Source organism: Phaseolus vulgaris, chromosome 6 (assembly GCF_051622355.1).
Source record: "Phaseolus vulgaris cultivar YP4 chromosome 6, ASM5162235v1, whole genome shotgun sequence".
In the NCBI taxonomy this organism is placed as follows: Eukaryota; Viridiplantae; Streptophyta; class Magnoliopsida; order Fabales; family Fabaceae; genus Phaseolus; species Phaseolus vulgaris.
The window spans coordinates 36,525,553-36,551,756 of NC_143503.1; the positions used below are offsets into that span (position 1 = coordinate 36,525,553).

General features: G+C 32.8%; 4 protein-coding genes across 5 annotated transcripts; 1 reads left to right on the forward strand and 3 right to left on the reverse strand.

Annotated features, from left to right (window-relative positions):
- Positions 1-1,923: 1,923 nt before the first annotated feature.
- AGP1 (arabinogalactan protein 1) lies at positions 1,924-2,691 on the reverse strand. Its single transcript, XM_068641104.1, has one exon. It carries the CDS (start codon positions 2,534-2,536, stop codon positions 2,135-2,137), a length of 402 nt encoding a protein of 133 aa, XP_068497205.1. The 5' UTR covers positions 2,537-2,691; the 3' UTR covers positions 1,924-2,134.
- Positions 2,692-4,236: 1,545 nt separating this feature from the next.
- Positions 4,237-9,765, reverse strand: LOC137832768 (bifunctional riboflavin biosynthesis protein RIBA 1, chloroplastic). The gene is made up of 7 exons (XM_068641105.2): positions 9,442-9,765; positions 8,400-8,739; positions 8,043-8,264; positions 7,103-7,425; positions 6,529-6,658; positions 4,936-5,232; positions 4,237-4,850 (listed from the first exon to the last, which is right to left on the reverse strand). The coding sequence occupies exons 1-7, from the start codon at positions 9,492-9,494 to the stop codon at positions 4,608-4,610; spliced, it is 1,608 nt and encodes a 535-aa protein (XP_068497206.1). The 5' UTR covers positions 9,495-9,765; the 3' UTR covers positions 4,237-4,607.
- A 4,674-nt stretch (positions 9,766-14,439) lies between these two features.
- Positions 14,440-18,093, forward strand: DIT2.1 (dicarboxylate transport 2.1). The gene is made up of 4 exons (XM_068641107.2): positions 14,440-15,534; positions 16,130-16,443; positions 16,864-17,312; positions 17,735-18,093. The coding sequence occupies exons 1-4, from the start codon at positions 14,713-14,715 to the stop codon at positions 17,848-17,850; spliced, it is 1,701 nt and encodes a 566-aa protein (XP_068497208.1). The 5' UTR covers positions 14,440-14,712; the 3' UTR covers positions 17,851-18,093.
- Positions 18,094-19,148: 1,055 nt separating this feature from the next.
- Positions 19,149-24,839, reverse strand: LOC137832769 (dihydropyrimidinase). Of its 2 annotated transcripts, none has more exons than XM_068641106.2 (13): positions 24,530-24,839; positions 24,236-24,373; positions 24,064-24,115; positions 23,391-23,660; positions 23,063-23,274; positions 22,529-22,649; positions 21,164-21,251; positions 20,992-21,070; positions 20,701-20,788; positions 20,558-20,598; positions 20,400-20,452; positions 20,086-20,242; positions 19,149-19,569 (listed from the first exon to the last, which is right to left on the reverse strand). In XM_068641106.2, the coding sequence occupies exons 1-13, from the start codon at positions 24,641-24,643 to the stop codon at positions 19,378-19,380; spliced, it is 1,605 nt and encodes a 534-aa protein (XP_068497207.1). In that variant the 5' UTR covers positions 24,644-24,839; the 3' UTR covers positions 19,149-19,377. The 2 variants fall into 2 exon arrangements, with proteins under 2 accessions (XP_068497207.1, XP_090159168.1); XM_090303042.1 differs by having other exon boundaries at positions 23,997-24,115; positions 24,530-24,670.
- Between the last annotated feature and the right edge of the window lie 1,365 nt (positions 24,840-26,204).

Genomic DNA, 26,204 nt, shown 5'->3' on the forward strand with positions numbered 1-26,204 from the left:
ATTGATTTTGTAAAATCCAAAAAGGAAGATAGAAATGAGAAGATTGAGGAAGATTTTGACCATCAAAAGATCTTCTTCATCACTTTCACTATTCTGTTTATTAGCACAGTTCATTGTATTCAATTCTCAGTTTTAACAATGGTTATTATTATTATTATTATTATTATGAATGTTTCTTTACATTCTAAATATCATTTACCTCAGAAAATAATGGGTATATCATCAATAAATATTGTTATTGATGATTTTTAAACGATTTCTAATTTCAATTAATTATTATTAGGTGTCGCACTAATAGTTCTTTTAAAAAAAATATTCAAAAGTTAAAAGCAATATTTACTAAAATATAAACGCGTAAAAAGATGTGTCTTTAAAAAGCCATCAATGGTTCTTAGATGCTATTAATTAAGGAGTGGTTTAGAAAATAGTCAATATTTAATAAGTATTTTTAAAAAAACTACTAAACAGAAAAAAATTCTTAGGCTTTTAATATATGTCCAACAATGATTTTTTTACACAAAAAAATTAACCATTTTATAATTTTTTTTAAAGTGACATTTTATGTAATTGAATAAGTACCCACTCTCAATTCAAATAAAATAAGACTTTCACGTTTGAACTATTAACAAAGATTTGCTCAAAGATATTAAATGATCGTAATATTGTTATTTAAGACGAAATAAAGCTAACAAATAATTACATAAACCCATGAATTTACACCATTGAATAAGTATAATATTTATAAAAAAACTGTTGAATTTATTTTAAACAATAAATATTTATTAGTCTTTTAAACACTGATTTTCATCTATATAATTTAGGTTATAAAAATAAAATTAAGACATTTCATTTTCTTTAATGATGGATACATGACTCAAACTATAGTATTACCATTTGAATAATTACGTTTCACACAATAATTTATTAATCTAATTGGATTCACTTGTTTTTCAAAATATAATCAATTATACCAGCATTGCATGAACAAGAATTTATTTTTCTGAGTAGTGAAATCTTGTTGAATGGATTTTTCAAAATATAATCAATTATACCAGCATTGCATTATACCAGCATTGCATGAACAAGAATTTATTTTTCTGAGTAGGGAAATCTTGTTGAATGGATTTTTCAAAATATAATCAATTATACCAGCATGGCATGAACAAGAATTTATTTTTCTGAGTAAATATAATCAATTATACCAGCATTGCATGAACAAGAATTTATTTTTCTGAGTAGTGAAATCTTGTTGAATGGATGATAAGAATGGATGGTTAATATATTTAATTTTCTATTTTTTATTATTATTGCGAGTATTTGTTAGGCCTATCGCTATCGGATCCCATAATATATAATCCAAAAAAAAAAACTTAAAATTCCATAAAATTAACCATTTCTTTGTTCTACTCTACATTTCAATAATAACCAAATCAAAATATAACATACATTCCAATATACAAATTTTATTCCTAAGAAATTTAATATTTTGTTCAGATTCAAAGGTTTTTTTTCTGAATTTCTATATATATTTTTTTTCTTTTCAAGTTATAAAAATGCGATCACATCATATATGAAGTACTTATTTTCATAAATATTTATTATTTGTTTATAAATTAGTTTATAAAAATGTAATTTATTTTTGTAGTTTTTATGAAAATGTTGTGTAAAGCAAATCTTAATTCAGTTTCTTCATGTGTCTTTCAATCACTGAAGGAGAATCTTTTGACCAGGAAATGATCCTACTTTTCCTGTGCCTACTATGCCTATTTTACCTTTCTTTACCAACACTTTCACTTTAGGGTTTACGAGGATATAAATTAGGGTTAATAAAAAGATTTAGGTTGAATTGAAGTTGGGGAATATAAAAAAGTAGCATCAAATTCCAACATTCAATAGATAAGACCAAGAGATTGGACTGTGAAGTAGTATAAACTACAAAGCTGCATCAATTATCAATCATGATAATAATAATAATAATATTAAAAGAATATACAAAAATAATCAAATAAATGAATCCTCAACCAGAGCAACCAAAAACCAAAAAGAAAGAAGTACTCGAGTTCTACACTCAAGTATTCGTGAAAAAAATTATAGAAAATAAATAAAGACAATAATAAATCAGCACAGAAATCTTCTACACGAGCACAGCGGCAGCGATAACGAGGATCAAAGCAGATCCACCGAGTCTGTTCAAAACGGCACCGTTTGCAGCAGGTCCTGGTGCTTCACTTGGTGGACTCGAGATGGTGGAGGGAGGGGTGGTGGGAGTAGCGGCAGCGTTTGGGGATTCAGAAGGAGACGCAGGTGGAGCAGGAGGAGATGCTCCGGTGGCGGGTGGAGAAGCCGGTGAAGCAGCCGGTGATTCAGACGGCGTTGGAACCACGGCAGGAGATGGAGCCGGAGACAATGACCTCCTCGGGGGAGTGGCGACGGGAGTGTTGGTTGGCGACAAGGCCGGCGACGAAGCCGGAGATTGAGCCATTGTGGAACTGAACAACAATGCAGCAATTAGCATAAGAGCAAAGGAACGAGCCATTGTTGATGGAGTGAGAAGAAAGTCGAAAAGAGAAAGGGTATTGAGTATGATTATGAAAGAGAAGAGGTTTTCTGTTGGTTGAGGTGTGTGAGAAGAAAGAGGGAGACGAAGAGGGTATTTATAGTAGATAAGTAACCGCGTGAGGTGAAGTAACACAGCTGTCACGAAATCTGGAACGTACGCGTGTTAAATAAAAAATATATGTTACCGTTGGATAAAAAAGATGTGGCAACGGTCGAAAACATGAATAACTAGTTGACTAAGTAAACGTTGTGATCATGGTTTTTTGTGTGGAAGAAGTAGCCGTTGAAGCAGTGTTGTTGCAGGTATGTTCCAGCGCGTGTGGAGTTGGCAAACGCTGTTACAGTTCCAATAAGCGCGTTTTAACGCGTAATTTAGGGGAATTAATGTAAAGTGATTTATTAGAAACAACGTTACGTGAAGGATTTGGGAAGTGGTGAAGAATTTGAACGTGTTAAGTTTTCACAGGTTAAACAAACAGCTAGCTGTCACGCACAATATTAGTTTGTTTTAGATATGCAATAGAAATAAAACTGAAGTTGTAATTTTTATCTATAAAATTTATTAAAATGATAGTTTTTAACTTTTACATTATTTCATTTGATATTTCCACAAAATATTTTTATTTTATTTTTTTATAATTATTATATGGTATTAGCGTAAACCTACGTGAACTGTACTGTACTGGTGTCTGCATTTTTATTTAAATGAACAAATATATGTATAAAAAATTAAATGATTAGTTTTAAGTTGAGAGTTAATGTCGATATTGTTGGATAAAGATTACATGATTATGTTCAATTATTTTAAATTAATAAAGAGTAAAATAATCCACGATTAATTAGGATAGAATTATATTCGTTTTAATCCAAAATAGTATTACCCAAAAAAATTAAAATATTTTCATAATTTTTTATTTTAATTATTATTTATAGTAATTATGTTTCTCAAAATTTCTAATCGACGAGCTGTTAAATTTAATCTTGTAAAATAAATATAATTTTTGAAAATTTTAAACTTCTATATTTAAACGAGCATGTATTATATTAAAATAATATAATCTTAATTTTTCAAAATATTTTTGAATTTAAACGTAACTATTTAACTACTTCTTGTCTAGTATAAAATCTAAAAAATTCTTATGACTCGTGTTTACTATTTAAAAATAGTTTTATATTTTTCTCATTTTATAATGTTATATAACTTTGCATAAATGTAATTACTTTACCGTTATTTAGATACCAATCTGAATAAAATATTAAAAACATAAAAATGGGTTCATTTTAAACCGGAGTATATTAAAAAAACACGGTTTCAGGTAATAAATTCAGATAAGTTAAATGAACAATTTAATATTTAAAAGTAGGGATATTAGTAACATTTTCTTCTTATACAAAATTCCCATATCCGTATATTCATGTAAATAATTCCTATATACCTATGTGATGGGTAAAACTGATATATCTAATATATTTTTTTTTAATTTAGATTAAATTATTATTTGTTTGAAGAGTTCAATTTTGTTAGCTCTCTCACAATCACCTTATTCTCCTTCCGAACACACCGAATCAATTCAAACTTGTAATGAACAAAAACATTTATCTAAAAAATTTGAATCAGTAAACATAACTACGTGTGAAGTACTTGATCCAAGAGTACTAAAAGAATTTGGCCATAAATGAGAAAAAGGTAGGAAAATAATTTATTAATAATACACAGTAGAGCTACAAATCATGACTTAATTTTTATCAATTTTAGAGTTAATTGTAATACATGAGTTTATTGTATAAGAAGAATGAAGAAAGAAACTATGTTTAAATAGGGTAAATGGCCTCAAGACTACGTCTCTATAAAAGCCACAAGAAAAAATAACCCTGAAATGGCCTTTGCTACAAAGAAACTATGTTTCAAGATGAAGAACAATATCAAATCACAAAAGGAATCATGATTTGGTTTCTATAACTTTTTGCATGTATCTGCAGCATGGAAATATACTTCCTAATCTGCTCTGTCTGATCCATGTATCTATCTGGTAAGAAAAAGGGCAGGTCTATAAGCCAGTAACAGTACTAGAATCATCATCAACCTTGCTGCCATTACCATTAATTTCCATTTCATATATGTGACCCATTTTCACACGTTTGGTCTCTAGATATCTCTTGTTCTCTGAAGTAATGAGTGTTAATATTGGGATCCTACCCGAAACTGTCAAACCATAACCTTTGAGCCCAACATATTTTGCTGGATTGTTGGTCATCAGCTTCATAGATCTAACACCCAAGTCCCTTAACATCTGCAAGTTGAGAATGTAAAAATAATTTCAGTTAAGTTTCAGAATGTGAGTATAAGATATCAAATATGTTGTGATGTGATGATACCTGAGCGCCAATGCCGTATTCCCTGGAGTCAACAGGCAATCCCAACTCCTCATTGGCTTCTACTGTATCACGTCCATCATCCTGAAGGTTATATGCACGAAGCTTGTGGCCCAATCCAATGCCCCTTCCTTCGTGTCCTCGGAGATATACCAGCACACCCCTACCAGCAGCCTCAATCTGTTGCATTGAGAGTGCAAGCTGATTTCCGCAGTCACATCTGGCAGATCCAAATATGTCTCCCGTTAGACACTCAGAGTGTACCCTCACAAGCACATCTTGTCCATCTCCAATGTCGCCCTGTTAAAGAAAGGAAAAAAAAAGTTAGAACCAGTCTTCAACTATGTAAAGACACTGAAACGACACAATGATACGTATAATCTCTAAAATGTAGGACACGAAAACATGGATCTATATATTATATAATTATAAATTATATAAATTGACAATAAAGATTTATGTGTACAAGTATGTTTCAGTTTTTCTTTTATAGCAAAAAGATGTTTCTCGTGACTAGTTCAAGAGGATTTGTTTCTTATTTTTATAATCGTAATAAAAATTTATACAATTAAGTTTGAATTTTAGAAAATTAATGTATTTCTCATTTTTAAGATTGTGTTAGAATTGTGCTAGAATTGTGAGAAATCCAACAAATATTTTTTGAATTGAAGACTTCACCGATACATGTCCTATGAGTGTCGGTGTCTGATACGTGTGTCCAATACAGACACACCATTTAAGAGGCATGTCCAAGCCTCATAGGTCTTGAAGGCAAACTCAGAAACAAAATGAGGGATTCTAGAACGGATGCAAGGTTAGAAACACTTGCTTCATCTGGTGTTTTATATAACAGCCTTGAAGAAAATAGACAATACAGTTTCACTTCTAAGCAGAAAAAAAAAAAACAGTGCAGTAATTAAAAACAGTTGTAAGAAACTGGTATTTTAAGATATTACAAACCAACGAGGCCAATCGGTCATCTAAGTCAATTTTAATCAAAACTTGCACTTATTATGAACCAATGTGGAAACAGCCAATTCCAAAGCAAGTAGAGAAGTGGAACCTCAACTTTTGAAAAGCAAACAGAAGAGTATAAGCTGACATTCATTTACACAGTTTACAATCTTCCTCCTCATATACCCCTCCTCTCCCTCTGCCTTTTTCTAGCACACAACATCTAGTTCTTAATCAGAGTGGTGACCGTGTGTCAAAAAGTGAATTGAACTTTTTCTATAAATTGGCCCTAGTCAAATCATTCAAATTCCAACTTCACAGAAAATTATATTTTAATTCTATGAGTGGCATGGGACTACATTAATGTTGCTACATAAATATTAGTTCTGCTTTGGTTCTGATAGTTGCACTTTCATCTATATATAAAGAACTATACAGGGTAAACTAGAAGGAATGGCATCATACTTAAACCACTTCCATTTTGCCAGTATTCTTAAAGCACATTTTCAGAAATCAAATTTGTGGTAAACCCCAGGTAAATAAGGTGTGATTTCCTCAAGATGTAGCATATGTTACATATTTCCAACATAAAGAATGTTCACTTCACCGTGATATAACAAGAAGAAAAGAAGAAATGCTCACCTTAACCATTGCAATATGCTCAATTCCGTCTAAAAGGGACCTGTAACAGTAAGCTGTGAATGGTCCCCACATTGTAGGTATCCGTGCAGCAGAAGCGCGTTCCACCAACTTATCTCTTTTTCTTCTATATCTGCCATAACAAGAAGTGTTAATCACTTGCTATATATAATTAATAATCAACAAGTTACCCAAGAAGCAAAACCATGAGAAAAAATAATGCACAGGAAAAAAAAAACACTTTGAATTTAATTTATCAAAATGAAAGATTTTTCAAAATAAAAAGAAGGTTTCCATTTTCTTAATAATAAACAAATTTATATCAGTGAAAAATTCACCAAAAAAATGCCTCACAAAGTTGCTTGACTGAAAGTAACCTCAAGACAATAAATTCCACAGAATCCAAGTTAGTTCAAAGTGTATTCAGGATTCAATTTTATCATTTGATAAATTTAAGACAGCTTAACAGATATAAATTACAGTATCTGCACCAGAAAGCAGAATCTAAACATGAAAGATAACATAAATATGCTTACAATGAATTATATTACATAGTCCCTGAATTGTCACTACATACCTTATTAAGTCAGCAATAGATATAATTTTCAAGTTTTCACGCTCTGCAAACTGGCGAAGTTTTGGAAGTCTAGCCATGGAACCATCGTCATCTACAATTTCACACAAAACTGCCACTGGATCCATGCCAGATAGTATAGCAAGATCAACTGAAGCTTCTGTATGTCCAGCTCTCTTCAAGACACCACCTTCCCTGTATTTTAGTGGGAAAATATGGCCTGGGCGGTTGAAATCACCTGGAGTAGAATCTCTAGATGCAAGGGCTTTGACTGTTGTTGCCCTATCATGAGCTGACACACCAGTGGTGGTATCATGTTTAGCATCCTGCACATGCATATTAAATTATTGAAATGTATGAAATTGTTGGGAAACACAGTTCTATCTGAGTATAACAGATGATTTAAGACGATAACTCAAAAATATGCCCTCCCCCTTATGTGACTTAAAATGGACAGGAAGATGAAAAACAAGAAATAAAAGAGACAAAAACAGTCGAATTTTAAGATGGAAAACCCTTAATGTGAGAAGGAAAAACCATAGCACTTGGTTCAAAAGAGTAATATCTCCACCATCACCACATAGTTGGATAACAGCACAAAGTTGTCTTTCAAATGTTTATCATTTGGGGTATTTCGTTTTCTACTCTCCACCGTGTAGTATTTCTCTCTTTTTTCTAAGAGGCTTGTCTGGTACTCAAAGCATTGATTCTTCTATATAGAAGGTAATGTGTGGTTTGCAGATATCAAGACAAATTTTTGATCTATAAACTCAGGGTTTTCACCTGTCAAGGGGACAGTAAGTCACCTTTGATTATAGCAAAAGCTGGTCTAGACCTAGAAAATCCCAATTATACAAGTGCAGATTGATAACAATGAAGACTTTCAGAAAGATGTTGTACTAGCTCCACATGTAAAGATGCATGGAAGAAAAGTACTACATACCACTGTCACAGTGAATGCCGTACAAAGCTTCTCCTCATTATCCTTACTGTTTACCATCAAAGGAAGTTCCAATCTATCCAAATCTTCCTCTTTCATGCTTACACAAACTATCCCAGTTCCATGCTTTACAATAAAAGCCATTGCCTCGGGTGTTGCCAACTGTGCTGCCATTATCAAATCTCCTTCATTTTCTCGATCTTCGTCGTCCACGACCACTACCATCTGCATCATTAACAAATATATCCGTTAATAACAGTAATCTATGATGATACAGAAACAGAAGAACTTCAGCCCTGCACACCTCTTATGTGCTAATTAAAAAATTGGGGAGCAAACAATTTTATTGAGAGTAGCAACCTTTCCCTGGCGAATGTCTTCAATGGCCTCAGGGATGGAAGCAAAGCCTGCTGTTGGGCTGTCCAGATCAAATTCATCACCATCAACAGAGAAAACATTGCTTGTTATCCCCGTGTCTACAGCTGGTGTTCCATTAGATTGTACATCGATCCGTACAGATTCATCTCCAACCAGATTTTTACCTATCATAATGCCATTGCTATTTGGATAGGAAAGTAGGTCCCCTCCTCCAGAAATCAACGTAGCTTTAATTCTACTAAAAGCATGATCGCTCGAGGGAAATTTAGAATTCATTCGAACAGAAGGCACATCATTGAACAATTTGAAGTGTTTGCTTGCCCTGCATCGAATATAAGATCAGATCAAAGGTTAACTTAACAATGGTGACACGCAAAGACAAAAACAAGAGGGTGAATACTGAATTGCAAAATTAACACTGGGGCAGGATGAGCAGCTGTATGGTCTATGCAGTCAAAATGCTTCAGCATAAAGCTTAGAACGACATGAAAGACAAACACTTTTGATACAATGAGGCAGGACAACAAACAAAGTGATCATTCATAATTTGACAGATTGAATTAGAACAAAAAAGCAGAGCCCAGAAACGATCCATGGCGTGTTTTAAACTTCAAATTCAAAACTGTCTCACACAAGAAAGAAAATTCCATTAATTCTTCCACTTAGCATAACAGAACTATTCTGCGTCACCGGAGAAGGTTCTGTCAGCGACATGGTTTTAAAAAAGGGACCAACCCACGTGCCCCACAAAAAAATCAACGCAAAAAGAGGGATCTTGAACAAAATTATGGATCAAAGAAACATGAAACATGCAAAAAGGTTTCTGGGGATGGATCAAAGAAATGAAGATGCAGCACCCCACCCCACAAACTAAAAAAAGAGACTTTAAAAAAAATCAAGATTGGAAATGTAAGAGTTTATCGAAAATAAAGAGACACATGCAGCAGAGAAAGAGAAAACGTTAGGAATGCAGAAAGAAGGAATGAGACATAGAGCATGAAGTATTTGAAGAGAGAAAACCCACCGGGGACATGAGAGGGCTGGTGAAGAAGAAGAAGAGAGAGTGAAAGAAGGCATTGTTGTTTGAAGATTCTGAATTAAACTAAGAATGAAATGGGGTGTGGAAATGGATTTATATATTCTGTATGTATGAGAAGAAAAGAGAAGAGAAGAGAAGAGAAGAGAAAGAAGAGAAGCGTGGACGTGGAGTTGGAACTGCACCAACGAACCAACCTCGAAGCTCTGTCAGAAAACCCCCTTCTGCTTTCTTTCCACCATCTTTCTCCTATTTATTTATTTATTTGCCCATGCTTTAACAATAATAACATTTAATAATTCTTTGCAGTTGGGATTAATATTGAATTTTAGTATTCATGTCTTTTCCTTAGGACCAGATCTGATTAATTTTTTTATAAGAAAAAAAACATTGTTTTTGTTTTGCATAGTAAAAGTTTAGGAGTTTGGTGGTGCGTTGTTGGTAAGCGATTACGTTTGTGTGTTGTTGGCATAACTTTGACCCTTCACTGTTCTTCTCTTCGACGACTACTTACTTTAGCCGCCATTGCAAGTAAACCCTCCAATTTTGACAACTAATCATTATTATTAGCCTTTTCAAATCCAAATCAATCCCCACAAACATACATACGTGATAACAACAACAATTTTTTTATTTTATATTTTATTGAATTGCCCTTTAGTAAAATGGGTTCATTCCATTGGTTTTTCTAAGGAGAATTTTGTCTATTATTATTTAAATTGTTTTTTTTTATAAAATAAACAAATTGTGTCAAATATAACACGATTTTTACCAATGTCAAACTAAAATTACGTTAAAATTTCAAACTAAAATTATGTTAAAATAATAATTTACATATAATTGTTTTGAACTAAAATCCTATCACTTATTATGATTTTATTTTGAAATTTTATTATGATTTTATTTTGAAATAATAAGAATTGTGTCATTATTGTACATTCTTTTCATAATGAAGCAGTGTACCCATTTTAATCTATTTTAATAATAAAATACAAAAATTGTTTAAAAAGTACTGATTCCATTTAGTTCTCGCGTAGCTAATGTCTTTGGAAGCTACTAATCTATTACTATTATTAAAGGAATATCATCTTTTGTATTATACAAGACATTTTTTTGTTCTCCTATTCACTTTTAACTATGTCATTTTCGCAATAATTAACGAATCCTTTCTACTACTTCTGTTTTACCATTTTTTATGGTTCGGAAATTTTTATTTTTACTTATTTATCTTTATATCTATTACAAATGTATACTGGTAAATAAAGAGTGCATTTCTTCCCTTACTGGTATTAATACTAATTGTTCCTAACAGCTCAGGAATGTTGTGGGGAATAATCAAATATTTCTCAAATAGTAAGTTTTAGCTAGTATAGGATAAGAACGAAAGATTCATCTAAAAATAACTATTCGATTATTAAGTTTGTAGGAATATAAAAAGAAATTTTTAACAATATAAGAGTTAAGTGTATGAGATAAGATGAGATTGTACTTTTTTTAGAGTAAATATTTATAGGTTGATGATATGATATTTTTTGAGTAAAATATTACGAGTTATTTAGATTAGTCACATAATTTTTATTCATTATTCTATAAATGGTCGTTAATTATTTTAGGATTTATTGATTGGACATTTTATTTATGACGATCATTAAAAAAAAAACAACAACTGATTCAAAAGTTAGACAATTGATCATTATTGACCTATACACACGCCGATACACAAATGTTTAGTGATTCACTAGTTATATTTTTCATATTATTTTATAAAAAAAAATAGATTATTTATTAATAATGTCATACATTCTCAGTCATTATAAATTACTAAACAGTAAGTTTCTTTAATTATTGTAATAATTATTTTTAAAAGTTATATCGAATAAATATTTTTAATTAATTCATAATTATTCTTAAGCTTCCACTTTATATCTGCGTATTATACTCTACTTTTTACGTTTAAAAAATTGAAACCCTCCTACAAGTTAGTATCTATTTTTCTAAATGAATCTGTTGATATTTAAGATTTAAGAATTAATCTATACACGTCTACTGCATATATAATTTAATATTTGAATTTGAACTTGTTTATTATATTTTATTTTCAATTGCTAGTATTTGTAAATGAGAATCCCTTATATCCTAAAAAGTTTTTCTTAAATAATATATTCCAATATATATACATAATCTACAATATATTCTTGAATTCTAAATTTCAGAATTCGAAATGTATTTTGGATCCAATGCAGAATCTCTGCCATGTTCCCCACCAGCTGCACCACCATATGAGCTCCATGATCACCACCATATCCTTCTCCCCCACCTTGTCCTCTCCCCAACAACTCCAAAATTTTGAACACCACCACCAATACCATGGCCTACTGCAAACACATGGAGCCAATAGTACTAAGAAAACAACACTTGAAACCTGTTTATAGTAGCCATGGATTCAAGTGAAGATGAAATCCCAAAAGTTAGGCTGGTTTTGAAATGACCATGATTGAATCTGATGTTTTAAAGCATTACATAACTGTTAAGTTTATTTTTAATTTATGATTCTATGATTTGTGTCTTTCATCTTATATAATAATACATTTTTATGTCTTTCTATGTCCTCTAAGTAATATACATTTTATAATTTAATAATAAATATATTTATTAACAAAAACTTTTTTTTATGTTAGAAAAATTAAAAAAACACCCTGATAACCAATCTTTGGTTAAATTTCATATCTAACACCATTTACACTCTTATTTTCCCATCTAGCACCCTTTTGTTTTTATTTCTCTATCTAGCATCTTTTTGTTTTTATTTCTTTATCTAGCATCCTTTTATTTTTTATTTTCCCATCTAACACCATTTTAAAAATAAATAAAAAATTATTATTTTTTTATAATTTTAATTTTGAATGCATTAAAAAATAAATATTTGTAATGTTTAAAATATTTAGAAATGTAATTAATGAATAAAGAAATGAATTTTTACAAAATAAAAAAAAAGTAATAAATTTAAAATGTTCAGTTTAAAATTATTTTTTTAAGAATGAAGAAAATAAAAAATTAAACCTTACAACAACGTAAAAGTTGAATCTATAAACATAAATTAGTATTTAATTTTATTATTATTGATGATGTAATCATGTTAATTTCAAGTAAAAAGTACATGACATAATTATAAAAAAACCAAAGTCAATTAGTATTAATTAATAGTGGACACACAAATAATATTGAAGTGTCTACCTTAAATGCAAAATTATAAAAAAAAAACTAATGCAAATGTTACACTTAATGCTTAAAAATGAGAAGAAAAAAATGCAAAAATAAATAAGTTTAGAAAATAAAAACAACAACCATAAAATAAAAACAAAAAACATAAATAAATAAAGAATGGCAGGAAAAAAATTTAATAACTAAAAACATAAGAGATATAAAATAAAGGCAAAACAAAATAAGATAAAGATAAAATATATAAAAAAATCCAAATAAGATAAATATAAGATATATAAGACGATACTAAATAAGTATATGTTGATCATAAAAAAATAAAAAATGAAAGATGATCATTAATTTAATATTTTCTTCAATTGTACATTAAATAGTTTGTGCGAAATGAAACATAATTAATGACGAGAAGTGCACAATCTAGTAATGTTGGGACATGTTCGTTGTGTGTGTCCTGATGTTTAACAATATGAACCTTTTTTTTCCGATCGTGTTGTTCTCTTATGTCCATATCAATCCTTATTGAACTTGTTTTTTACTTGAAATTAACATGTTATATTTACAAATTCAACTTTTATGTTGTTGTAGAGTCTAATTTTTTATTTTCTTCATTTTAAAAAAAATATTTTTTAAACTAAAAATTTTAAATTTATTATTTATTTATTTATTTTTATTTTGTAAAAACTCATTTCTTTATTCATTAATTATATTTCTAACTAATTTAAACATTGAAAATATTTATTTTTTAATGCATTCAAAATTAAAATTATAAATTTTCTTTTACATTTATTATTTATTTATTTATTTTTGAAATAGTGCTAGATAGGGAAATAAAAAATAAAAGAGTGTTAGATAGGAAAATAAAAACAAAATGATGTTAGATAGGGAAATAAAAACAAAATGGTGTAGGGAATTTACCCCAATCTTTATTTAGTGTTTCTTTTAAAAAAACAATTTATTATAATAAAATTAAGATATTTTAAATTATTGTTTTCTTCATTGAAATATATTTCCTAGTTTTAACTATGTTTAAAAAATTTATGTGTATTCTCATATATATATATATATATTTATATTTATTAAAATAAATTATAAATTTATATAATTAATATGACTGTGTAAATAAAAAGTTATTCAAATTTTAAAATATAATAAATGATGAAAAAAATGTGGATACACAATTTTTTTTTGCACCTAGTAGTGTAAAGTGTTTTTCAAAATATTTAAAAACTAAATACGATGCATTTCAAAATTTAAATAGAAAAAATAAACAGTTTTTTTAAGACAGATTAAAACTCAAGTTTGATTTTTTTTTTATAAAATAAAAACTTACGTTTTTTTACATGTTAGGGTTTTGTTTATAGACTGACATCATTGAAACCAATATAACGATAAACAAGAAAAAACAAATGCTCCCTCCAAGTGGCTGTAACTCTTATTCAAATGTAATTAAAAAAACATGTCCTACAAAGATTTTTTTTCTCAATTTGCAAGCTTTTTTATATTCATTTTCAAAAATAAAAAATAAAAGTATATATTTTTGTTTATAGTTTTAAAAAATATTTTTATTATCTTTTAATTTATTATCATCACCTTAACTACAATAGTGTTATTCTGATCAACAACTATTCTCAGAAACTAATGTCTTAAAAAGTAAAAACTGATTATAAATTTAGAATTTTGGGGAAAATGAATTCCAAAAATGTCATGAAATTGATAGTTTGCCATTTTTGAGGTTGATAAAATGATGGGAAAAAAGAATAGGAAAGTGATCTGAGTGTATTGTTGAAAATAAAACAGCAGAAAAGGACATGGAAGTAGCAGAGTGTGGAGAAAATAAGAAGTGATAAGAGAAAGTGAAGAGGAAAGAGAAGATTATAAGGGAAAAAGGTTTAGAAAGTGTCCTACGATTTCCCACCTCACAAACAACATTGGTTTCTTCCTCAGAAAAACATCATTGTAAATACCGAACTAAATCTCTTACGCCAAACCACAAACAAAACCACAAAAAACAAAGCTCTGCTGCATCACTCGTCCATTGCAATGGAGAGCTTTGCACTCCATTCTCTCTCACCATCAACCTCAACCACCTTCTCTCGCTTTTCCCAACTCCATCATCGTCCTCGCCCCATCATCTCCAGATCCCAATTCCCATCATCTCTCCGATCACCCATCATCATCTCCCCACCCTTCTCTTTCCCTTCCAAACCCAAAACCTTCAAATTCAACAACCCCTTTTCCAAAACACATTACCCAATTCAAGCTTCTTCATCACCTCCTCCACCTTCTAACTCCTCACCGCCGCCACCGCCGCCAACACCTCTCCAGGGTGCAAAGCCCCTGCCTTTTCTGATCTCCATATGCATCGGCCTTGCTGTTCGCTTCTTCGTCCCCAAACCGGTGGAAGTCACCCCCGAGGCCTGGCAGCTCCTCTCCATTTTCCTCTCCACCATCGCGGGCCTCGTTCTCAGCCCGCTCCCCGTCGGGGCATGGGCCTTTCTGGGCCTCACAGCCACTGTTGTCACCAAGACTCTCACTTTCTCCGCGGCCTTCAGCGCCTTCACCAATGAGGTGATCTGGTTAATCGTCATTTCCTTCTTCTTTGCTCGTGGGTTCGTGAAGACTGGGCTTGGGGATAGGATTGCTACCTATTTCGTGAAGTGGATGGGAAAGAGCACTCTTGGCCTCTCTTATGGGCTCACTTTCAGTGAAGTGCTGATTGCACCTGCAATGCCTAGCACCACCGCCAGGGCTGGTGGGGTTTTCTTGCCCATTATCAAGTCACTCTCACTCTCTGCTGGCAGTGAACCTTCCTCTCCCTCGGCTAAGAGACTCGGAGCTTACCTCGTTCAGAACCAATTTCAGGTTTTCTTTTTCTCTTTTGCGTGTTCTATCTTATATATAATTATTATTGCAGGTTATAACCTGAAATTCTGGTCTCAAAGCTAGTACACACACACAAATGCATGGAAGAGTGTGCAAGTGTTTTTTACACACATTCATTTAAAAAATATCGTCTTAGTTGACTTTGATAATGACTATTTCACATGTTACAGCAAACATGATTTTTAATTGATTGGTTGTGTTAATTTTTTACAGTAGTAGTGTATACCTATTAAACTATTATAAAATATTGAAGGAAAAAAGATATGCAAGGAGAGGTAGGAGCATTTAATTTGACCTAATGCCTAATTGATTTTGCTAGATTGTTATACCAGTTTGTGACAGAAAAATTTGGATATTTGATTGCTTGTGGTTTGCAGAATGTCTGGAGATTTATGCGAGAAAAATCATTAGACATAGATTTTATAAGATTTGCAGGGTGTTCACAAATTGTGAAGCAACTTGTCTGCGTTTATTCGGATGTTGCTATTTTCTTTCATGAGTGTTGTCTCTTCTTACAAATTGTTATCATTTGATAATAAAGTGACTTGTGCATTGCCTCTTTGACCTATGACAGTCTGCTGGTAACTCTAGTGCTCTTTTCCTAACTGCTGCAGCTCAAAATCTGCTGTGTATCAAATTAGCAGAGGAGCTTGGGGTGATAGTTCCAACCCCTTGGGTCACTTGGTTTAAGGCAGCTAGTTTACCCGCACTTGTTTGTCTTCTTCTCACGCCATTGATTTTGTACAAGCTCTATCCCCCCGAAATCAAGGACACACCAGAGGCTCCTGCCCTGGCTGCCAAGAAACTGGAAAGTATGGGCCCTGTCTCAAAAAATGAATGGATTATGGTTGGCACAATGCTTCTTGCAGTGTCTTTGTGGATCTTTGGGTATGTCACCTGCCTACTATTATATCTACACATCTATGTATGTGTATGGATGAATGTTTTTTTAACTGATTTCTAAGTTTGTGTGGAGGGAGAACTTGGTCCATGTTTTCTTAATTAGTATTTCCTATTTTTTATCAATGCTCTGGTCACCTAGTTTATGCTCTCTGGCTTATTATGGATGCAATTTTAGGAATTTTGTATGCATACGAACTTTGATAATAATGTGATGTCATTTGTAATAAATAGTACGTTTGATGTCTTCTCACAAACTCAACTATGCTTACGAGTATAACACCTTCTGTTGATGACTATGCAAGAGTCCACTAGTTATACCTGTCTGTGTATCAATGTAGATTGTTATTTTTCTTACAATTTCTCATCGTTGAATTATGTACCATCCATGTTTTTTTGGTCCTGCAGGGACACTATTGGCATAGCAAGTACTGTTGCTGCAATGATCGGTTTATCAATACTTCTCCTATCAGGAGTTCTTGACTGGAATGACTGCTTGAATGAAAAATCGGCATGGGATACCTTAGCCTGGTTTGCCATTTTGGTAGGTATGGCAAGCCAGTTGACAAACCTTGGAATTGTGAACTGGATGTCTGACTGTGTGGCCAACAACCTAAGATCGTTCTCTTTGAGCTGGCCAGCCTCACTGGCTGTTCTTCAGGCAGCTTATTTCTTCATCCACTACCTTTTTGCTAGTCAGACTGGACATGTGGGGGCTTTATACTCTGCGTTTCTTGCCATGCATAGGGCAGCCGGTGTTCCCGGTATTCTGGCAGCACTTGCTTTAGGTTACAATACAAATCTTTTTGGTGCAATAACACACTATAGTAGTGGCCAGGCTGCTGTATACTATGGAGGTTTGTCTCTCTGTATAATGTCATATAATTTCTGTGTTTTCTATTTTTCTTTCATGCTTAGCTATATAATTATTTGGCATGTGTTTATTCATTACCCTTCTCTCAGAATACGTGCAAGTCAATTGTGTTTGGTTCTAACACTTTATTTATGTATTCTCAATCTTGAAACTGCTGTTTGTTCAATGGTGTATTGGTTGAAAAGAAAAATTACTGTAATTTTTAAAACCCTTCTGAGGGAAACATTGTAGGTGAATATTTTTAGTCTTGTTCTGCTGATTCTAGTTGCAATTGGTGACCAAAAGGCTTATTTGTTAAGGCAAACCTTATCTTTATCCCTTCCCCCCTTTTATCATGAACACAAGTCATATTCAAGCTTAGCATGGTGTCTGATATGATTGATTTCAATTCTTTTGTTTGAACAGCTGGTTATGTAGACCTTCCAGATATCTTCAAAGTGGGGTTCATCATGGCTGTTGTTAATGCTATCATCTGGGGAGGTGTTGGCTCTTTGTGGTGGAAATTTTTGGGCTTGTATTGATTTTTCATTTCCATGTAAGTAAATAGCAGCACATTTCCCGGTTTCAGTTGGCTTTTTTTCCCGGCCGGAAGAAAAGGTCCTTCCATTGAGGACAGATGAGCTGAGTCATACATGAAAATTTTCTTTCTGCTTTTGGCGTTGTTAGTCTTGGTATTATTATTACCCTTTGTTTCTTTAGTTTATATACTCTCACTAATAGTATAATATTATAAAGGTTTTTCAAGGAACCTAAAAGATTTGACATTGCATGATCTTCTACATTGGTGTGATTTCGTATACGGATATGAAAATATGTATAATGTCCTACTAGTCTGTGATTGTCACTCCTGTTTCAGTGAATAATCTTTATTTTAAATATTCTTTGTTAATAAAAGAAATATAATAGGAGTGCAAATTGTCTTCCACATGCAACAGCTGTGTGGTTTGTTCTTAGCATCTACACCAAGGAACGTGGTTCGGTGCATATCCTTGTTACGGATCTCATTCACAAATCACACTAAACTTTTGAAATAAAGGGTTAGGTATTAGGTTAGACACGATATGGAAATGGCTAACCTTTTTTTAAAACAAATAAAAATAAATTAACAATGTTGTAATTCAAATTATTAAGATTTATAAGTTAAATTTTAATCATTAATTATAATTGATCAAGTAAAAATAATATTTCTCTTAATTTATTTAATTAGAAACATTAATTATTTAATGAGCATTTAAATAAATAAATAAATACATATATATAATAGGCCAATGGTGGTCAGGTCAGAACGTGTCGCCTTTTTGTCGCTTTTAGAAGACACCATCATTATTATGAAGTTTAACAGTATTAATAAATAAACTAACACTAAATTATAATTTGTAAAAATGTTAAATTTAACTTTTGAATTATAATTTGTTGTCTATATATATTGTTAAAATCAGTGTAAAATGTTTCAATTCCTTAGTTGTATTGGCAACTAATGAGCATTGGAATATTATTCTCCTCACAAACAACTCTGGCTAAAATTTGATGAATATTTTTTACCAAAAATTATGAAAATGAATGTAAAGTGGGTAGATTAATTTAATATATTACATTTAATTATATAAGGTGTTAAGATATCTTGAAAAGTAGAAATAATAAAGACCTTAATATGTATAGTAATTGCAACACGATATTCCCAAGATCCCTCTCCTCTAAGGAGCTAATTCTTAGCTTGAATTCTACATAGAAGATAGAGCTAGAAAGAAAAGAAAACTTATGATGCCATATATGCTCCTTCATTTTGAAGCCAATGACATGTTAATGGACTTGTTAAATGTGAACAGCAGAAACCATAATCTGAGTAGTTCTTATTATTGAACTATGGCCTCTTATTCAGTAATGGATCTACAGAGAGTAAGCAATGTACATTACATGAGTGGAAAGGGTAACACGAAGCATGACAAATATACATGTGATGTTTTCCCACATTTTACTTTATTTGAGCAAAAAACTAGATCAACGTAAGTCTTTGTCCCCCATCCTGACTAAAAGGGTATAAAAAACTTTTAAGAGCTGGATTTGGCTCGCTTCACAGGAGCTTGAAGGGAATTTAGAATAAAACCATCCCTTTTGTCAATTCCATCAAACAGATAGCTAAAGGGTGGCAATTTTATATATCTCCCAGTTCCAGGAGCAACCTTCAGTTCATTATTTTCCCAAACAACTCTTCCTCCTGCAATAGTCACTTCAACTTTCCCCTGGAAAAAAAAAAGTTTTTCACATTGATATTACATGATAAGGCTTCAATTATTGCACCATACACATGTTGAATGGACCTGTAGGACACTAACAAGGAAAAAGAACACGGCATGAACAGTTCAAGTAACGAGTGTTATCATTGATAGCACACAGAACATGACAGCAAATTATAAAATTATGAATAAATACAATCTTCCTAATGCAGCAATTAATTCTAGCTGTCTAATGTTATCCATTAACTGAACTGATGTACCACATGCCAAACCAAAGTGCCTTACCTAAATCAAACTCAATATAGCAACATAAATGAAGTTCCTTGAATTGAATAAAATAAAACAGGCACCTACCTGAAGTGAAAGTCCGTTAAATTGTACCAAAAATCTAGAAAGAACTAAACAGATATGTGTGAAAAATCCATATTAAACCAGAAGGAGATTTGTGCAGTACTCGTGCCGTCACCACGTAGTTAATAAATTTCAATCCTTTGATGGATCATAATATAGTTAAACCAGTACCTTTCCTCTCCTTCCCTCATACACATTTGTGTCCAGTCTGGAATGGTGGGACTTAGCAGTTATCTCAAAGCTTGAATTTGGATTGAGGATGATAATATCTGCATCTGATCCTGGAAGAATAGCTCCTTTCCTTGGATATATATTGAAGATTCTAGCACTAAAATGATTGTAGAAATAAAAAAAACAGTAAGATTTTGGCATCTTAATTAAATAAAATATACCATTCATCAAAATAAAAATAATTAAATACTCTGAATTCTCCTTGTAGTATAAGAACTGAGCTAATTTTTTACTTTCATTAACAGAAAATATACCATTCAGTGCTTGTCAACCGGACATAGTCAGTGACAGATATTTGGCCGGATTCCTGTGAGATATTTAACAATAAATCCTAGTTAAAATATTATCCTCTCCCCCATTTCTTCCTAATCTAAAAGAAATGAAAGGCTACACTGATTATTAATTATCTTACCACCATGGTATCCCATACCACATGCATCCTTTCTTCAATACCTACACAAATTAATTTGCAAAGAAAACCAGTAAGGAAATATTTCAAAACCAACTAGGATGTGTTTAGGTAGAAATATCTAGGGCCATCCATCGTGTGATTACCATTAACACCATTAGGAATTTTCCTGAAGTCATCAATTCCAAGAGCTTTCTGGGTGGAGTTAAAGGCACAGTGATCAGTCCCTACCAGCTGCAAAGTTGTAAAAAGTACCCTTGGTTAAATAATCAGTCTAGGAAAAAGAGTAAACCTACCTCAGGGTATTAGATAATACAGAGTTCAGAAACAATGAAGAGTGCAGAGTGTACATTTCATGGTTGAGACTATCCTAATTAATTCCTCAAACTCAAACCTTTACTAATTATTGAACCTTAGCCTAAATCATAATGTGAAACCTGCAAAACTCCTGTTGAAAGGGCAGCTTGAAGGGCTTTATCATGTCCTTGCTTCCTAATAGGGGGACTCATCACATACCTGAAACACAAGAATGAATACAGCTTATGTTCTTAAAACTGAAGACAGTAAGAGAATACAACAAAAAACAAAGGAACAGGTACAGGCACTTACTTTGCAGCAGTCTCAAAGTCGGGATGCCAAAGCCAAGATTCATGAAGGACTAACCCAGAGGCAACAGGCTCTCCAATTACCCTTTGACCTGCAACACAAAAGCAGTTAGTGGAACAAAAATGTCATGGTGGAAAAAAGATAAACTAATAGCATGTTCTGTAGTACCAAACAAGGAAGGTAGATCACTAAAATTAGTCATCAATAAAAATTAAAATGGCACTGCTATGAATCCCACATTAAGAATAAAAAACTCAATGTGGTACAATTGGGCTTGCACTAAGAGTGGGTCAATGTACCAAAAAATGGGTCTTTTTGTTTGAAAAAGCACAAGCAGAAAAAAAAAACAAAAAAAAATGATTTTATTTATAGAGGCCATGTTTTTTTTTTCTACTTCTGTTTTTTTACAAACACATTTTTTAAGCACAAACAAACAGAGTTGTTGTTGTGAACATAAACTCTTAAAGTAGGTGGCAATGTTATGAATCTTGCATTGAGTAGAATAGAAAGCTTAAAAGTTTTGAGGCACTCTTACATAATGGCTGCTGGACTCTTTTTATGAGCTGAAGTAAAAATTGCTACAATTGAAACACATGAATCAACTAAAATCAAAGGGATCTTGAATCCAATTCACTTTTTTAATGTGTTTCCCTTAAATCTTATATCCTTTCAATCACATAACCAAGACTCTTAGTCTTATCACTTATCAGTACGAAATTAGGCTTGGGAAACTCTTTTCCTCCTTTTTCAGGATAGAATGAAACGAGGGAAGGGATAAGATAAATTAACCCTTTCTTGGGAAGAGGATAAGTAATAATCTAAATCAGAAGAGTGCAAAACAATGAAACAACACAAGAAATAAAAAAAAATCAGCAAGCCAATCTCCCTACAAATCAGAAATGGAATCTTCCTTGTGAAGTTCATCTCTTGAATACAAAACACAGAAAATGTGTACATAAGAAATCGGAAGCTAAACAGTATCCCCGTAAAAAGATCACATCAAAGACAGCTATCGGAATCAAGTTTCAAACTTCCATTCAGTTTAAGAGCTTTAGGGTCGCTCTTGGTTTCTACATTCATAACAGAGATAATACAATATTACAGAGTAGGACGAGAGTGAAATTACAAACTGTTCTCAGGTTAGCCTATTTCTGACTGTCAGTAAATTCAAGTACAATTCCATTTTTTTGCATTATTTTTTAAATATAATAGAATATTGTTGTTCAAAAGTTATGTTTTTTCTGCAAAAAGTTTTTTTTGTCTGTGTGTTGTTAATTGTCTACTTTCTCTTGGATGAAGCATGCACTGTGACTTTGGAACAGATTAATGGAAATTATCCATAACTCTATTAGGATTAAAATTAAGAACCTGATTTACGGGCCCTTGCAATTTCTTCCATTGCATCAATGCTCATTACATGAACCACATATAAAGGAGTGTTCACAAAATCAGCTAAGCGAATAGCTCGAGCAGTCGCCTCTCCTTCCAACTACATAGGTATATATATCAAAGTCAAATAGGAAATAATATCAGAGACGTATATTTAGACATTACAAGAATCACTCTGTATAGGAAAACATATCAGTATTCAATCTGATAACATATCTACTAGGTGTGGTTCATAAAAATAGATGAAACTGAACAAAATAAATGCCAAACTAGGATGCTCACAAGCAAGCAAATTTTTTACAACAGAAGCTAAAAACAGTTAATATGGCTCAGGTACATGTGCTACGCAGGAAGCATACTAAGATGAGAAAGGAAATTTTAGATATGAAGAGTGAAAGTCATGTTAACATAGGCAATAGGTTCGTAAGATGACCATGAAGATGAACAGAAACCATAGTTGGCCAATATTTTCATTCCATATTCTGTTATAAAAGAACAAATATAAGAATTTACCACTGCAGGCCTTGAAAGAGCATGCCCCTCAGGACCAGTTATTCCAAGTTCTATCATTTTTTTCTGCCCTTCGTACACACCATCTCCATTTTCTGCATGGACCATAGCTAAGGCTCCAAGAGACTTGCACTTTTTAAATCCTTCCAGAAGAAGCTCATCATTGATCATAAGAGCCCCTTTGTAAGCCATGAAAAACTTAAAAGAGTTGATACCTACAATTACAAAACATAGATGCACTACTTGAAATAAATTCCTCGACACTGAAGCAAAGGGTTTTTGCCACATAATCAGGCAAATTATAAAAATACAACTGGAAATGAACTATGACCTTTCTCCTTGACCATGACTTCCATTTCTCTTGACACAGTTTCATCCCATTTGGTAACAGCCATATGGAAACCATAATCCATGCAAGATTTCTTCGCCTTCTTTTCATAGGCTTCAAAACCAGCTGTTAAACTTCCTTTATGTGGTATAACAAAGTCAATGTGCATTGTTGTCCCACCAGCCAATGCTGCAGCCTGACCACTGAAGAAATCATCTACAGTTTCCGTACCCATAAACTCAAACTCTAGGTGGGTGTGAGGGTCAATTCCCCCTGCCAGTTAACAAAAAGACATATTCCTGGTATCTCAGGTAAAAGATAACAACAGCAATAATAGTAATAATAGCAATAATAGTAACAGTGAAGGGCATGAGTAGGAATTCCACCAATTGGGAAGAGGGAGGGAGTTTCTAATTTAATAGAGCTAAGCTAACTACCATGCATTGAATTCCAACTTCCTATGGTATCAGAACCAACCAACAGTGCAAAAAGTGCCGAACTAAAGACCAAAATATTGTTTTATACAATACTCTGAAGTAGATGCAAGAAACTAGCTAGACATATTGTATCCTTCCCAGATTTCATTCCAGCAGGACCTGATTTCTTTACCTTAGTGTAGACACTAACTGGTGGCGAATTATAGTGTTGGTGTAAGATCAAAAGTTTAAGGACCAACCTGGCATGACAAACTTGCCAGTGGCATCTATCACAGTCACCTCATCTCCAACCTGCCAGTGGAATCAATCACACACTGGAAAACAGAAAGTAACTGAAACACACAAGGTGCTAGTAGAGGCTTAACACTTCACACAAAAAGTAGAAACGTTAAGTAGATTGAGAAAATATACCGTAATAAAGGGTTTGACGGCAACGATGATGCCATCTTCGACATAAACATCGGCAACCTGTTGGTGGTGAGCATTGACAACGGTACCTCCCTTGATCAAGAGCTTCGATGACGGAACTCCAGCTCCAGCATCACAAAACTAAATCAATGAATCATTAAAACCCGAAAACGAAAAGGGTTCGGTGCTATAGTAATAATGACACCCAAGTAGTAATCACACAAATAATTGAATTTGGAAAGTTGAAAAATGCAGAAGGGTGAATGAGTAGAGTGAAAGTCAACGGAGAAGAGAGACCTGGTTCGATTGTGAAAGGGCGATGAAGAAGGTGAGAGTGAGAGAGAGGAGACGAAGGAGTTGAGAAGTGAATCCCATGGCTACGCTATTTGGATACTCTGTTTTGTGTTTCATTCAGCACTCAAATTAAATGCTTCTCCCTTCATTTCTTCGACCTCATCTTTTGTATTTCAGAAAACAACTGCGTCGCTGTCTCGGCCAACAACAACGTGGGTTATTACTTAGTTGCCACGTGGAAAAACTCTTCTTAGGTTGTTCTTTTGTGAGGATTTTATGTATGAGACCCACAAAAAGTGTTTTGTGTTTGTATGGGATATTAACACTCATATAATACTTAAAATACTACAGTATCTAACTAATTTTAAAAATAAAAATATATTAATTATTTAAAAACTTAAATTTATAGTGTAAAATTTTATTATAATTATAAAAATAAAAAATAAATTGAATTAATATTGAGAAACATATTTTTCTAAAAGAACTGAAACATACTTATGACATCAATTTTTATTGTTAATTTATAATATATATATATATATATATATATTATGATATCTTACATTTTAGAATGATACATATCTTCGTATTGTATGGTATTGGCTTTATTGAGTATAGTAACATATGTTAAGTTAGTTAGTAAAATAGCTTTAATAATAGAATCATCTATATAAAAAAACTTGATAGAAGAAACTTATTTTATGGTATTAATTTTTAATTTGAATATTATAAAAATGGATTAAAAGACAAAAATGCCCAAAAGACCATTCAACCATTTATATCACAATACATTTTTGTTATACTTCAAAAACTATTATGTATCAACATATTATTTCATAAATATATTTGGTTGTTGTATCGGTACGGGGCGAGGCCGGGACCCGCCTGGCTGCCCGATGCCCAGTCAAACTGACCGAGACCAGGGGAATCTGGCTGACATCTTAGAAGACTTGGCCGACAGTCCGAAAGGCCGAGACCTTAGAAGACTTGGCCGGCAGGCCGACAGGCTGAGACCTTGGAAGACTTGGCCGACAGTCCGAAAGGCCGAGACCTTAGGAGACTTGGCCGACAGGCCGAGACCTTGGAAGACTTGGCCGACTGTCCGAAAGGTCGAGACCTTAGAAGACTTAACTAAGACGACCGAGACCACAAGAATTTGGCTGATGGCCGACCCACACCACGGGAACTTGGCCGATGGCCAAACCCTGTTACAATTAACACTCAAACCAAGATCAGTAAAGCTAATCCATCATCAAGAAGTAGGTAATGCAACCCTAAGCGGTATCTACCTCGATAAACGGGCCCAACAAGGTAGGCCCATTAGAATAATATAAATAGCGCGCATTCCAAGGAGTAAGGTATGTCATTATTACTGTTCACCTACCTGAGAGCTAACCACCCGCTTTACTGACTTGAGCGTCGGAGTGCCTTCGCAGGTACCCCCACCATCCGGTGTTCACCCGACGACCGAGTCCCGAGTGCCGAAGGATAAGCAGAAGGAAGAGAAGGATCCCAGTTTATCACCCAGCCACCTGCCCGACCGAAGGAAGGAGAAGAAGACTTCAACAGTTCTCTAGGTCCCATCTCCCTAGCAGGAACAATTGTCATTTAATCATTTAAAAAAAATAAAAACTATGTAATTTGTCATTATACAATAACAAATTTTTAAGGCAGCTAC